The sequence below is a fragment of the Lutra lutra genome, chromosome 7, assembly GCF_902655055.1.
Source record: "Lutra lutra chromosome 7, mLutLut1.2, whole genome shotgun sequence".
Taxonomy (NCBI): domain Eukaryota; kingdom Metazoa; phylum Chordata; class Mammalia; order Carnivora; family Mustelidae; genus Lutra; species Lutra lutra.
This window is the reverse complement of record NC_062284.1, coordinates 123,047-137,975: the sequence shown is the minus strand read 5'-3', so window position 1 is coordinate 137,975 and position 14,929 is coordinate 123,047. Positions and strand designations below refer to the sequence as shown.

The window sequence follows — 14,929 nt, the reverse complement described above, 5'->3', positions numbered from 1 at the left end:
AGAATGAGCACGAGACAGGGAGAGGGGCGGAGAGAGAATCTCAAGCAGACTCCCCACTGAGCACGGAGCTCTACATGGGGGCTCCATCCCAGGACCCCGAGATTATGACTTGAGCCAAAATCAAGAGTCAGATGCTTACCTGACTGAGCCACTCAGGTGTCCCAAGACATGTTTTATTTCTTATTCTTGCTTCATTACTCTGGCTTGGACTTCCAGTAGTACGTTGAATAAAAGTGGTGACGGTGGGCATCGGTATCTTATTCCTGGTCCTGGAAAGCTTTTCACTGTTGTGTATGGCGTTAGCTGTGGGCTTGTCATACATGGCCTTCATGATGTGGAGGTGGATTTCCTCGGTGTCCACTTTGTTGGAAGTCTTTGTCATGAATGGATATTGAAGTCGGTCAAGTGCTTTTCTGCATTCACTGAGATGATCATGTGATTTTTACCCTTCACGTTGTTAATGTGGTGTATCCCACTGACTGGTGGGTGGGTGTTAGACTGTCCTTGCATCCCTGGAGTAAATCTCACTTGATCATGTTGAATGATCCTTTAGTGTGTTGGTGATTTGGTTTGCTGCTGTGTAGCTGAGGATTATCGCATCTGGGTTTGTCAGGGATGTTGGCCTGTGATTCTCTTTTCCTGTGGCATCCTTGTCTGGTTTTGGTTTCAGGCTAATGTTGGTCTCATAGAATGAGTTGGAAAGTGTTTCTTCCTCTTCTATATTTGGAAGAACTTGAAAGTTGGAGAAGGATTGGTAATAATTTTTCGAATGATTGGTAGAATTCACCAGTATTTGTTGCGAGGAATGAAGTCTTAATTAAAAAAAAAAATAGACTGTTACTAGGAAACATATAAAACATTACAAAGAAACAAGGAACATAAATGTGCCAGCGTTCCCTACTTAGTTTTATCTTTGGTATTTGCAAGGGAACACTTGTGGGGTGACTATTCGGATAACATTTTTCTACAGTTACTTCCACACTGTTTGTCACGTTTTCTCAGCGGTGATCAGAGCTATGTTGCCTACGTAGGTCCTTGTGTGAGCTCCATCAGAAGGACATTCTCCTTTTAGTGACAGCGTTATCAAGACGTCATTCACACACGATATGACTTACCTATTTAAAGTGCATGATCCCGAGAATTTTAGTATATTCAGGATAGTGCTGCTGTCACTGAAAATGGCATTTGAACATTATCTCCCTCCTCCCCCATACCGCTCTCTCCCTAAGCAATCACCAATCTGCCTTACTCTATCTCTGGATTTGCCTGTTCTGGAGAGTTCACGGAAGTGGAGTCATATAATTCACAGTCTTTGGGACTGGCTTCTCTACATAGCGTGTTATTGATAAGGTTCACCCACGTTCCAGCCTGCACCATTCATTCATTCAATGTTAGGGTGGAAAGAGTAAGAGGTGGAGGGGCCCTGGGTGCCCCTCAGGCTCTTCCCCAAACCAGGTCGGCAGCAGTGGCCTTTCCAGTCCCACAGCCTCACTGTGAAGCGAGGGGAATGCACTGGGTCTTCTCCTCGAAGCATTCGGAGGTTTATGAGCAGCAAACACTCGACACATTTAGGGCCGGCTAAACATTCTCTAAGGAGAATGTGAATGCATGATTAAGGGTTTCTGCTAAAATCGCGCTGACAGGGGCGCCTGGGGGGCTCAGTGGGTTAAGCCTCTGCCTTCGGCTCAGGTCATGGTCTCGGGGTCCTGAGATCGAGCCCCGCATCGGGCTCTCTGCTCAGCGGGGAGCCTACTTCCCCCTCTCTGTCTCTCTCCGCCTGCCTCTCTGCCTGCTTGTGATCTGTCAGATAAATAAATAAATAAAATCTTTAAAAAAATAGCACTGATTTTAGTACCTCCCATTTCTATACAATTGTGTCCAGGAAATGGTATTTCTGACATTTGGTGTACTATGAAGGTATTTACAAGGCAGTATCTGTTTTTAGAATATATTTTTAAAAAGATTTTATTTATTTATTTGACAGAGAAAGAGAGAGAGGGAGACAGTGAGAGAGGGAACACAGGCAGGGGGAGCGGCAGGCGGAGGGTGAGGGGGAAGCAGACTTCCTGCCAAGCAGGGGCCCAACGCCGGGGCTCGATCCCAGGACCCTGGGATCATGACCGGAGCCGAAGGCAGACCTTCAACTGACTGAGCCCCCCGGGCGTTCCTACAAGGCAGTATCTTAAGGGTTATCATCAAGTAGAGTGTTAGAATTAATTTATCAGCTTATTTATACTGTATCTACTTTCTTTCAAACAAGATTTGAGATGGCAATTCAAGCCAGTATCTTTTTCCCTAAGGCAAAAGGTTCTTAGATGCTATTAAAATACATTGTGTTTGTTATTTTTATTTTTTAAACAAACTTTTGGTATTTCGGAGGCTAAGATTTTAAACAGGATTAGGAGAGAAGAAATAGTTTGGTAATGCTATTTTAACACGAAGCTCTAAAATTAACGGCTTTTAAACATGAAAGCTCTAATTTTCTGTCAGACAGTTTAGGTTGGAGAAGGACCATCACCAGCTACTATAAATCCCTGCGTGTGTGCTTAATGATAAACAAGCCAGTGAGGGTTTGGTTCAAGTAAATGCTTTTTCTTTGTAAAATCGTGAGTCCTAGTAAATGTCATGCTTGAATTTCACACCTTTGACATATCCATAACAGAGATTCTGAACTATATAACACCGGAATCTCTCATTTCTTCAGAGAGGATTAGTTAAACTCAGTAGAAATAGAAACATGACCGTGACCTGTAAATCTAACCAGTCTGTGGCTACAGCGTTGAAATCTTTAAAATTTTGTTTCTCTCTTTGGCGCCTGGGTGGCTCAGTGGGTTAAGCCGCTGCCTTCGGCTCAGGTCATGATCTCAGGGTCCTGGGATCGAGGCCCGCATCGGGCTCTCTGCTCAGCAGGGAGCCTGCTTCCCTCTCTCTCTCTCTCTGCCTGCCTCTCCATCTACTTGTGATCTCTCTCTGTCAAATAAATAAATAAAATCTTTAAAAAAAAAATTTTGTTTCTCTCTCTTTCCTTTCTCTCTCTCTCTCTCTTTTTTTAAAAGTGTTAGGCCGTAAGGTAATTTTATATAAACGTATAGCAAACAAAGTATGACAAATCTGAATAATTCATTCAATGTTTGTATGTTTTATATTAAAATCATGTAAGTTAAAACTTGTTTATTTTACATTTACAGTTGGTATAAATAAACTTCAAAGTATCTGTTTTCTAGGTTTCGAATTTCATGACAAGCAACCCCTTTAGTTCCAGTAACTTATTTAAAAGCTTAAAAGATTTTGTTAAAATACTCTGTATTAAGTAGCGAGTGTTTCCTAGGGAACTCAGCATATTTCCATGTGAGTAATCTGATTTAACTAGAAATGTATCCGAAACACAAGGTCCTTTATGGATCATAAATATCTGTATTAATATTTTCCTGTAAAAGCTCTGTTAACAGTCTAAATGATAGGTTGGTTCCTTGATAAAGCCGAATGTTCTTTGAAGTAACTTTTAAACATTTTTATACAGGATTAGCTGAACCATCCTTTGTTGCGAAACATGAAGACAGTTTGTTTAAGGATTTGTTTCAAGACTACGAAAGATGGGTCCGTCCCGTGGAGCACCTGAACGACAAAATAAAAATAAAGTTTGGCCTTGCGATATCTCAGTTAGTGGATGTGGTAGGTGTGCATATCACGACATACTTCATTTCATATGGGCTTCCTGAGGGCATCATGGGGGCCCAGGTACCGTGTGAGGCTGCAGGGATGGCAAAGATGGACTAGACAGTCATTCTCCTGAAGGAACTCAGCAGGGAGAAAGAACTACTACACGAGAGGCCTAGGAATGCACTGTTTCTCTAATACCATATAGTTTGGAAGTCATTTATTGGTCATTTTAATGGGCCTGTTTTTAATAAGTTCAAGGATAGTAAACCTTTTATATGGGAGATTCTCATTACATTTGTTTAAAAATACGATTTTAAAAAGTCAACATTTTAAAGAGGAGAAAGTCCAAGAGTAGAGTTGTAGATTTGGAGGACCAGAAGGTATCTCAGCAGATCATTGTTTCAGTATCACACTTAAAACCTATCCGAGACTTTCCCATATGACGCCCAGGGAGTATCTGTTCCATTGTAACTTGTTTTTATTGTCGGGAGATCCTTTCTACTTAAAGGACAAAGTTCACGCTAATTTTTAACTTAGTTCCTTCTTGTTCTGATCATGTCAATCAATAATTATTTCCCTGCTGTGTTCCCAGAATAGTCCGTGTGTGTGTGTGCATGAGAGAAAGAATGTACACCAACATTTATAGGTGTGCCTTTATTTCCTAATTAGAGAAGCAATGCATAATTTTTGTTGAGAGTTTGGAAAGTGTGAACAAATACAGACGAGGAAATAAAAACTGACTGTGATTCTATGACCCGGAGATGACCAGTGGTAACATTTTGCTGTATTTCTTGCAAGTTTTTCCTGTGTGTATGTTTTAAAATTGGGCTATTTTGACATAAAGAAGACCTTTTTTCCTCCTGTTTTTTCCCCCTCAGAATTTTATTATTTATTTTAAGGATTTTGTTTATTTATTTGACAGAGAGACAGTGAGAGAGGGAACACAAACATGGGGAGAGAGAGGGCGAAGCAGGCTCCCCACTGAGCAGGGAGCCCCATGCAGGGCTCGATCCCAGGACCCCCGGATCATGACCTGAGCTGAAGGCAGACATCTAACTGACTGAGCCACCCAGGTGCCCCACAGGGTACACATTTTTAAAAGTCTGTTGATATATGTCACTTTAACTGCCTCCAGAAAGATCAGTGAATATGGACTGTGTTGTGTGCTTGGCCCTCTGCTTGGGGATTTTCAATATAAATACAACAGAGAAGTAGGAGGGTGAGGGGGGGCTTGCTCTCAAAGACCTTTCTTTCTAGTTGGGACTGTGAGCAAGTAAGTGGAGTCACTATAGGACACAGCATTTCTGGCCACAAAAATCTGGGAACTCAGGTTTTGATCAGGTCGTCAAAGAAAGCAGGATAGAGGAGGGGGCACTGGGGCCGGCGTTGTGGTGAGTGCGGGATTGCACATGCAGGGAGGAGAGTAACAAGGAGCAGTGTGATCACAGGCTCAGAAGTGACCAGGAGTCTTTTTGTCCAGCTGTTGAGATCAGAGGGTTAATGTTGGGAGCCACCCTGGGATGGCCTGATGGGTCTCGGGGTTGCCTACATGCCACAGTGCTGTGCCCCCTGCCATTTTTCTGTTGCCTCTTGGAACAAGTCGCTCATCCTTCAAGGCCAAATTTATTAGACCCACGGTGGAGTCTTTCCCGAGTTGCCAAGACAGTCTCCTCTGTCAGTGTCGCCTCTGCTCTTGACAAGTGGCCATCACGGTGGCTGGCGCTCATGTGCTCGGGGCGGTGCCCTCAAAGCTGGCTGAGCTTCATTCCTCGGGTCCATCCCAGAGCCCAGCACAGTGCCTGGCGCACGGTAAGGGCTGTGCGGATGACATATGTGACGGCCACAGGTGTGGTCGAAGCTGTGCTTTAGGAAGAGCCATAGGATGGTTAAATATGTGGTCTTGAGGAGTGAAGGCGACGGGAAGCTTGGGAGGCCCGTGGAGGCCAGGAGGCAGGAGTCGCCGGACTGGAGCACTGACTAGAGCAGGAGGTGGCAGGTTTTGAGGTCCACGTGGTGACAAGAGAAGAACAGGTCTGAAAGGTTGAATCTGTCACTCTGTGGCAGGCAGAGGAGATGACGTGTCCCACTCTGATAGCAGGTGCTTGTGGTCATTCAAAAGAAAATGTTCCCGAAGCCCTTGGGAAGTCAAGCCCGGCTCTGTGAGGAGACAGGAGGCTCAGGGTCAGCAGGGACAGCCTGGCCCAGGGCCGAGTGTCAAAAATGTGGGACTGATGCGTGTTCAAACGAGCAGGGGAAGCTGGAGGGGCCGTCCTGGAGGAGGCGGTGGAAGAAAGGATGAGCCAAGCAGGGAAGCCGGGGAAGGGCTGTCTCCTGAGAGAAGAGCCCAGAACACGAAAGGTCAGTGATGACGATGACAAGACGGAAGGAGGACAGGAGCTGGGGGAGGTGTGGTGAGGACATGGAGCACAGACGTCCCTGTCATCGCTGAGCTCTGTCCCCCTCAGTCTGTGGTCATCTTTGGGGGCTCCTCCAAGAAGTTCGCTCAGATTCCCGCCTTCTTCCCCATGTGTTCTTGCTCACTCATCTTTCTGAAATCTCCCTGTTGGCTGGCTCGTCAGTTGCTAATTTTACAGTCAGGTTAGAACACGATTGCCCCTGCGGGGCGCCTGGGGGGCTGAGTCATTAAGCGTCTGCCTTCAGCTCAAGTCATGATCCCAGGGTCCTGGCATCGAGCCCCGCATCGGGCTCCCTACTCGCCGGGAAGCCTGCTTCTCCCTCTCCCACTCCCACTGCTTGTGTTCTCTCGCTGGGTCTCTCTCTGTCAAATAAATAAAATCTTACCAAGAAAAAACAACCAAAAAACTATTGCCCCTGAAACTTTTCTGTTCAACTTATGTGTAGCTAACGGGCACTTGTGTCCTGGTGACAAGGACACCTGCGCTTGTCCTTGCTTGGGTTTGTGTCTTTTACATCCTGCATAGTGCCGAACGCAAGAGAGATGCTTGGGAGACAACTAGGTCCCCTTAAGTTGGGCTGTACAGCCGCATTTGGGGCTGGTTGTGAACTTAGGTATTATTCCTTTATCTGTATTGAAGATATGAAGTATTGACTGGGTCCTAGCCCATGGTGCAAAATTTATGTGTGTTCACATTTTTCTGGGGAAAAGGTCTATAATTTTCATTAGATTCTCAAGGATGACCTATTGCTTTATAGGGTCATAGGTAATAGGTTTGCCAGAACTTTCCTAATTGTTAATGCTTCTGTTTAGAACTTTGGGCACAGAGACCAGCCCTTACTCTGGATGCTCTATGACTCCTGGGCACACGGGGGAGCTGGTAGGATAGGGTTTAAACCCAGGAGCTTTGAATTCTAACATCAGTTCTCCCACCGGTTGGTGGTGTTTAGGCAAGTGGCCTCACTGTGCTGGTTTCTGTACTTGCAGAATGAATGGGTTATGGTAGATGAAATCTCTAGGTCCTTGCCAGCTTGAGTGCTTTAATCAAGGACAACTGCCCTTTGGAACAGGAGTGCAGGAGGGATGGCCTTGCTGTGTTTCCTGGTACCTGTTCCCATGGGAGGGACTTCACCCCTGTCTTTGTCCCAAGAGAGGTGTCTCCTCCATCCTCCTCCTCTCTCCCGGGTGCTCACCTGCTGTTGGAATGAGTGCCCTCCAGGCACCTGAGCCATTTAAAACCCTGTCCCCTCTCCCGAGCCCAGGGATAGCCTCTTACCGTGTGGGTCTCTGCACTTGGCATTATATCCCGCACACTGTGCCCAATGATCACGATGGTCTCGTAGGGCCCCAGTCGGCACCATGATGTTTCCATAAAAAACTGTAATGGAAGAAATGTCACTTTAGTTGGGCCTTGAGAATTCAATGAAACGCTGGTCTCACAAAGAAACAACATCAGGGAGGTGTGAGTGGCAAGTATTGAAGAACTCAGTTCTCTAGCAAAGCAGGTTGTGAGAGCTCATGAGGTCGCACGCAGGGCAGCGAGCGCAGTGTCTTGTCTTCGTGGCAGTGCCTCGGAGGTTCAGAGCTGTGCTCAGCAGAGACATGGAACTACCTTCCCTGCATCGTGGCACTTCCGAGGTCACTGTGTGCTTTATCAATAATTCACAGTCAGCTTCTTCCTTTCTTAGCGCTAAGGACGTAAAGTCATGCTGTGACTGTTCCTTGGACTGTGTCTCAGCTTTGACGTCACAGCGTAGTGTGTTCAGCCCGTGTGTTTAGTCGGAGATGCCGGTGGTGTGTGCCACGGCGGTGTACCTGACATACAGAGTACCCTGAGGGGAATGACGCGCAGTTAGGCTGAAAAAGGATCCTGCCCTTCCAGAGAACGGCATCGATGAGCAGGATGTAGGGACTGTATGCACAGGAGTGTTTGTATAAAACTGTAAAAGTTCTTATTTCTAGAATTATTGTTTCTATACTTGAAATAATCAGCCTTGTTTACATTTTTGTTTTCTAGGATGAGAAAAACCAGTTAATGACAACAAATGTCTGGTTGAAACAGGTGTGTATGAAATGCAAAAGGTCACCTGAGTGGTCCCGGGTGCTGTGACCAGAGGATTGACAGCACAGAGAAACGCGAGCAGGAGGTGTCTGGGGGAGGGCAGGATGCAGGAGGGTGGGGGCTGTGGGCACCAGGGAGACAGCAGTGAACAACACGGACAGAAGTCCTGGCCATCAGGAAGCTTCCTTCTGGTTAGAGGAAAGAAACAAGGAAGCTGTATTGTGCCTCGAACGCTGACAAGCTTCAAAGGGGGCAAGGATATGGGATCTTTGGGGATGTACTTTTAAATAGGATGGGTGGGGAAACCATTGAGAAGAATGTAGTGTTTGAGCCAGGCTTGGAGGAAGAGAAAGAAGCCGTATGAGTATCTGGGGGAGAACTGACCCAGGCAGAGATGGACCAGCACGTGCAAAGGCCCTGTGGCTGGAGTGTGCCTGGGGTGTTTCAGGAGGAGCAAGCCAGCCAGTATGGGTAGGGATGAGTGAACCGTGGGGAAGGAGGGGTGTATAGATGAGATCAGAGAAGCAGTGGGAGGCATTTAGTAGGCACCTGGGTTGGTGTCAGGATGGTGGTATTTACTTGGAGTGAGATGGGAATGGGGGATGAGTTACTCTTACAGACAGAGCCCCTTTGTAGAAAGGACTTCTCTGTCTTCTGGGCCGTCAGACTTACGTCCTCAGCTGCTGCTGTGTGCTTCCCTTCGGTCTTTCTTTATTATCCCTAATTATAACACCGACTACCAGTTCCCTGGCCCTAATTCCTAAAAGGCATGCCTCCTTTTTTGGGGGTGCAAGTCTTAACATGATTCCAGAATGTCACTTTGTGGAGGTTGGACAGGTGTTTATATCTGTGGAGTGTGTCATAAATCCAGTCCCCCTGCAGGGACCAGTCCAACCAATGACAATAGAGCTGGAAAAGAGAAAGTCTGCCTAAACTTGGTCCTTACATGCCCATGGCTGCAGCCCCAGGCGTGGTCACTGGTGGGGGAGGAGGTGCCGAGCAGAGCACGGGCCTCACCTGTGTTGCATGAGGACCAGGGGCTGTGCTCCCGTGCTCTCAAGAAAGATGTGGAGCTGAGTGTTCTCTGTGGCGAGCAGAGATGCTTTCTGTGTCTAGAACTTCTGGATTTGGTAAAAAGTGTAGTTTTTACTACTCTTGACCATCGATGTCATTGGAATTGGCAATTGAGGCCATTGTCTTTGTTCTGAAGGAGTGGACAGACGTGAAGTTAAGATGGCATCCTGAGGAGTACGGAGGAATAAAAGTTATACGTGTCCCTTCAGACTCTCTCTGGACTCCAGACATCGTTTTGTTTGATAAGTAAGTTATATTCTAAATACCACTTTGTGTTTTTAAAAGGAAACACTTGTATTTTTATGAGGCACTATTAATTTTTTCTTCTCTTGGAACATTGTTTAGCTCTAAGATCAAATGACTTGATCCTATGTTTTTTGTGAACCTACACGTAGGTTCTGTGGATCCTCTCCTTTTCTTGGCATATTGTTTCCTGATCGTAAACGTGTTCTTTTTTTTTTTTTTTTTAAGACTTGTAGAGCATCTGGGAAGTCCAGGAAGGTGTAAGGAAGTGGGGGGGGGGTTCACCTATAATAACCCCATCATCCCGCACTTGGAGGCAACGTGCACAGTAGCCGACACGTACAGCGGACTCATTCCGTGTCTGGCCGCATGCTCCGAGCTCTGAGCCTGACTGTCATTTGGGTGGCATTGCTGATGGACAAACGGGGACCGGCGTTACAACCTTGGCCATGACCCCACAGTTTGCTGGTGTCCGAGTGGGCTTCCCATGAGGCAGCCTGACGTCAGACCTACCCTCTGATTCAATAGACTACGTATCTGCCAGATTGCCTTCCAGATGTGGGGGGTATTTTTTCAAAAAAATTGTTGAAGTTTTACTTCATGTTCAAATAAATTTTGCTTCTAATTTTCTTAAATTCTGCATTGGAGTTATCCCTTGATGAGGGCCGTTGAGTCCACTCATCTCCACGGGCGTCCTACCTCGCCGTGTCTTCAGGATGGTTCTCACTGGGGAAAGGATAATTCTGGGATCGACTTTCAGGTTTTCTAGGACCACCCATGGCAAATCTGGAAATTTGTGCTTCTCCTAAAGCACTTTGTGGTATTTGCAAGAAGGCATTTGGCATGAAGTCAGAGCAAACACTATGCAAAAATACCAGTCTTTAGACACCCTTTCCTTGCTCGCTTCTCCACAGGTGAAGAGGGAACAAGGTGTACGTTCTCAGGACAGAGCTCCCTGGAGTGTCCTGTACTCCGGGCTGCTGATAGCACGTCTGCATAGGCATGAGTCTAACAAAAGTCACATGAGTTTTAAGATAAAAGAAACTGGTATTTCAAAGAAAGCTTTTGTCGGTTGACTTCTCCAGGATGTGAGTTCCTGGGGTGGCAGAGCTCGAGAGGCCCACAGGCTGGTGTCCAGTGTTTGTGGCAGAGGGAAGAGCACTGTGGGGGAGTCTTGGCGCGTGGAGTCGGGCTCCGGCTGCTCTCTGACTGTTTAAGTCGCCCAGTTGTAGTTCACAGGTCAGGTGAGATCTTTCAGCCTCTCACGAGTCAGGATGCTGGGAAGTCGAGTTGGCTCGCCAGTCTTGGAGAGGATGTGGAAGGAGTTTGGCTCCAGGAGGATTTTGAGGAAGATGTTTGAGGAAGATGGACTTAGAACAGAGTCCCCGTGTCTCCGGCACACTCATCTACGAAGTGTCTCGTGTTTTGGCACAGGCTTTCTTTCACAGAAGGCTCGTGAAGTGTGGGCTTGGGCGGTCTCATCTCTCACTGTCCTGTATGTGTGTGTGTTTCAGCGCAGACGGGCGTTTTGAGGGGGCCAGCACAAAAGCTGTTGTCAGGCATGATGGCACGGTGACCTGGACGCCACCTGCAAACTACAAGAGTTCCTGCACCATCGATGTCACGTTTTTCCCATTCGATCTCCAAAACTGTTCCATGAAGTTTGGTTCTTGGACTTACGACGGATCACAGGTTGATATCATTTTGGAGGACCAAGACGTAGATAAGAGAGACTTCTTCGACAACGGAGAGTGGGAGATTGTCAGCGCCACGGGGAGCAAAGGGAACAGGACGGACAGCTCCTGCTGGTACCCGCACATCACGTACTCCTTTGTCATCAAGCGCCTGCCTCTCTTCTACACCTTATTCCTTATCATTCCCTGTATCGGCCTCTCCTTCCTAACCGTGCTCGTCTTCTATCTCCCCTCCCACGAAGGGGAGAAGATCTGTCTCTGCACGTCTGTACTGGTCTCTTTGACGGTCTTCCTGCTGGTTATCGAGGAGATCATCCCCTCGTCTTCCAAAGTGATCCCTCTGATCGGAGAGTACCTGGTGTTCACCATGATTTTTGTGACGCTGTCCATCATGGTCACCGTCTTCGCCATCAACATCCACCACCGTTCCTCCTCAACACACGACGCCATGGCGCCCTGGGTCCGCAGGGTCTTTCTGCACAAGCTTCCCAAACTGCTCTGCATGAGAAGCCACGTGGACCGGTACTTTGCTCCGAAAGAGGGGACTGAGGGTGCTGGGAGACCAGAGTCTTCTCAAAACCCACTGGAGGCTGCGCTGGATTCCATCCGCTACATCACCAGACACGTCATGAAGGAGAACGACGTCCGTGAGGTCTGTGCCATGTGGTATTTGCGATACGCGGCTGCTTCTGTTCTGAGTGTGGCAGAGTAAATGGCAGGACCTCGAGGGGACCCCAATGTCGAGGGCCACAAATGTTGGGGCACTGTCCTTAGAAGGTCTTTACTGGAACTGGCTTCAGTCAAAACATCAGCATCTCTACCCCCCTTGCTTCTCCGTCCCCCCAGCCACACCGTCATTCTCAAGAGTGACAATCCTGCCATGATTATTTTAATTCTATCTTCCATAATTTTGTGTCTGAATTCTGTGCTGATCTGTCGGCACAACTTGGAACGATCATTGATCAGAATTTGTTTCATTTTTTAACCAATGAGCCTAATGGAGGCTTTATAAATATAGCCAAGATATTTCTTCTAGAATATGTCCTTTTGTTGTTCATTTACAAGAGAATATCAGTGAAATTAAAAGCAGTAAGGTATTCTTGGGTGTCACACATGCCAAAGTGTTCATGTGAAGTTTAGCAATAGTGCTTAATAATATGCTTAATTTGCTTAAAAATAAAAATTCATGTCAAACTTTATTAGGGAAAATAACTCTCACTGGCTTCTTAAGGTTAATATTTAAAGTAAGAATTGGCCATGAATACATTCTACTAATGTGATATTAGATTGAACTTTCAAAACATCACATTTCAGTGTCACCATTCTTACTCTTTTTTTAAAGATTTTGTTTATTTGTTTGTCAGAGAGAGCACACAAGCAGGCAGAGAGGCAGAGGGAGAAGCAGGCTCCCCGCTGAGCAGGGAGCCCGATGCCGGACTCGATTCCACGACCCTGGGGTCATGACCTGAGCCGAAGGCAGAGGCTTAACCCACTGAGCCACTCAGGCATCCCACCATTCTTACTCGTGTATAATATTTTTAAAGCTAGGAATATAGCATTTTCATAATTGAATTTACTTGGGACAGTCCCATTAAAATTATATGAATTCTCATTTCTAAAGCTTCTTTAAATGGAAAAATGTCTAGCAGGTGTGGGAAGAAGCATCAAAGCGAATCTGGTAAAATCACAGCCCTCCCCCCGGAAGGAGCATAGGACATAGATTCCGGAAAAATGTGTAATGCTTGTGGATTTGTAAGGTTTCTATTTCATGATTAGTATGATGAGTTTATGAGGTCTGAAGCAATCGATGGGGTCTTAAAACATATAAATGTTAAGTGATGATTGGAATAGAGGTGGAATTTAATTGATGTCTGCAAAGGGCTGTGTGAAAGGACCAGCACTCATCCCCTGGAGGCAGTAAATGGATTTTATTTTCAGGGAGACTCAGACAATCAGTAGAGTGTTCATAGCCCCCTGAAGTCCACATTGTCCCACACCTGGGGGCAGAGCTCCTGTAGGGGACCTCGGGCCTCATGAAAGCAGGGGCAACTTCTGGTGCTCAGGGGCTGGTCTCCCCTTGCCCTTCCTCTGAGGTCACTGAGAGCTGCAGAGCTCCCTCCCCGCTTAGGCTGCGAAATGGGATGAACTGAGGTCCAGGCCAGCAGAGCTGAATTCACGAGCTCGGATTAAAAGGCCCCCAGGGAATCCAAAACCAAATAATGCAGCTTGTGGGGCAGGGAAGAAGATTTGGGACTGTCCAATAGATATTATTCTGAACCAACTTTTAACTTGGCTTGAAATTAATTAACCTCAGGCTGGGCTCTCTTCACAAATTAAAATAAGTAAGCACTGCTGGGCAAGAGTAAGTAACAGAAATAACTATAGAAAAAGAATCAGAGAGGTTTTTTTAGTTTATCTTATAATAATTATTCAAGTAGTATATCCTGACTTTACTGAACATGTCAAAATATGCCACTTGAATATATTACAAATCAACTTGTAATTTAATAGCGTGTGCAGTGGTCCTGCAAGCTCGTGGAGACTGTACGCGTCCCAAGCTCTGAGCACAGGGTCCCTCACTGTCACGCGGTGGGGGTAGGCGGCAGAAGCTGGCCTGGCCTCTAACTCAGTGTGTAATATCTTGATTATGCAACTTTCACTCACGTGTTAAACGTACGTGTGTTTTTTCTTCTTCTGCAACAGGTTGTTGAAGACTGGAAATTCATAGCCCAGGTGCTGGACCGGATGTTTCTGTGGACTTTTCTTCTGGTTTCAGTTGTTGGATCTCTCGGGCTTTTTGTTCCCGTTATTCACAAGTGGGCCAACATAACAGTCCCGGTTCACATCGGACAGGCAAGCAAGTGATGCCTGCCCCTGGCAGGAACTTAGTTACAAAAGACACGCATAGCTCTGTACCTATCACCGTAGAAAATGTAAGTTGTGCTTGAAATTTGACGCCAGCTCGATCAGACCAACAGCAGCTGGCACTGGTTTACCCTACCGGATTGCCCACTGGAACACTTCACCCGCACGAGTGAGGCGCTGGCTCAACATCTGATCTAGAAATAGTGACCCCGCATCTGAACCGCACTAGTGCGAACCCGGCCTTCGGGTCCTGGCAAATAACACCCACTGTAATCATAGGACGTGCGCTGCTTGACTGTGTCTGAAGACGGGTTTCAGAACTACTCCTGCGTTTGGTAGAAGGCACACATTTTTTTTTTAAAGATTTTATTTATTTATTTGACAAAGAGAGAGAGAGATCACAAGTAGGCAGAGAGAGAGAGAGGAGGAAGCAGGCTCCCCCCCAAGCAGAGAGCCCGATGCGGGGCTCGATCCCAGGACCCTGAGACCATGACCCGAGCCGAAGGCAGAGGCTTTAACCCACTGAGCCACCCAGGCGCCCCGAAGGCACACATTTAAATGTCCCTGACCCCCATCTCATCTTTGGCATGGTGGCCCGCGGAGGTGGTAAATGAGCCAGCTACTTGGTGCCGTGACGAAAAGTGCGATGCTGATTTTCTAGAACCGACGTTTCAAAAAATGAAAAGCGGGAATTCCTTGAAGGCTTACTTTATTTCTTAGATGCTTTAACTGAACAATTACGGTATTCACTATTTTCGTAGCTTACCGTCCGTTGTAAAATCATACAATAGACAACTCCCACAGACATGCACAAGTGTCTCCTTATTGATTTCTACCCCCTTGTCACATTTCCCACAATAACCACCTTCTGTATAAATTGTAGCATTTCTGTACCCTTCACCTTAGAACTACAAT

The 14,929-nt window shown here is 46.6% G+C and overlaps 1 protein-coding gene across 5 annotated transcripts in view; it reads left to right on the top strand.

The window, feature by feature from the left end:
• Nucleotides 1-14,385, top strand: part of CHRNA5 (cholinergic receptor nicotinic alpha 5 subunit) — a 41,625-nt gene extending 27,240 nt beyond the window's left edge. For 3 of the 5 annotated variants that reach the window (XM_047737900.1, XM_047737902.1, XM_047737901.1), the window contains exons 2-6: nucleotides 3,521-3,672; nucleotides 8,094-8,138; nucleotides 9,349-9,458; nucleotides 10,970-11,801; nucleotides 13,853-14,385. In XM_047737900.1, coding sequence (XP_047593856.1) covers nucleotides 8,112-8,138; nucleotides 9,349-9,458; nucleotides 10,970-11,801; nucleotides 13,853-14,014 — 1,131 coding nt within the window. In that variant the 5' untranslated portion in view covers nucleotides 3,521-3,672; nucleotides 8,094-8,111 and the 3' untranslated portion in view covers nucleotides 14,015-14,385. The remainder of the gene's footprint in view (nucleotides 1-3,520; nucleotides 3,673-8,093; nucleotides 8,139-9,348; nucleotides 9,459-10,969; nucleotides 11,802-13,852) is intronic. The other 2 variants (XM_047737897.1, XM_047737899.1) reach the window with 2 other exon arrangements.
• The last annotated feature ends 544 nt before the right edge of the window (nucleotides 14,386-14,929 follow it).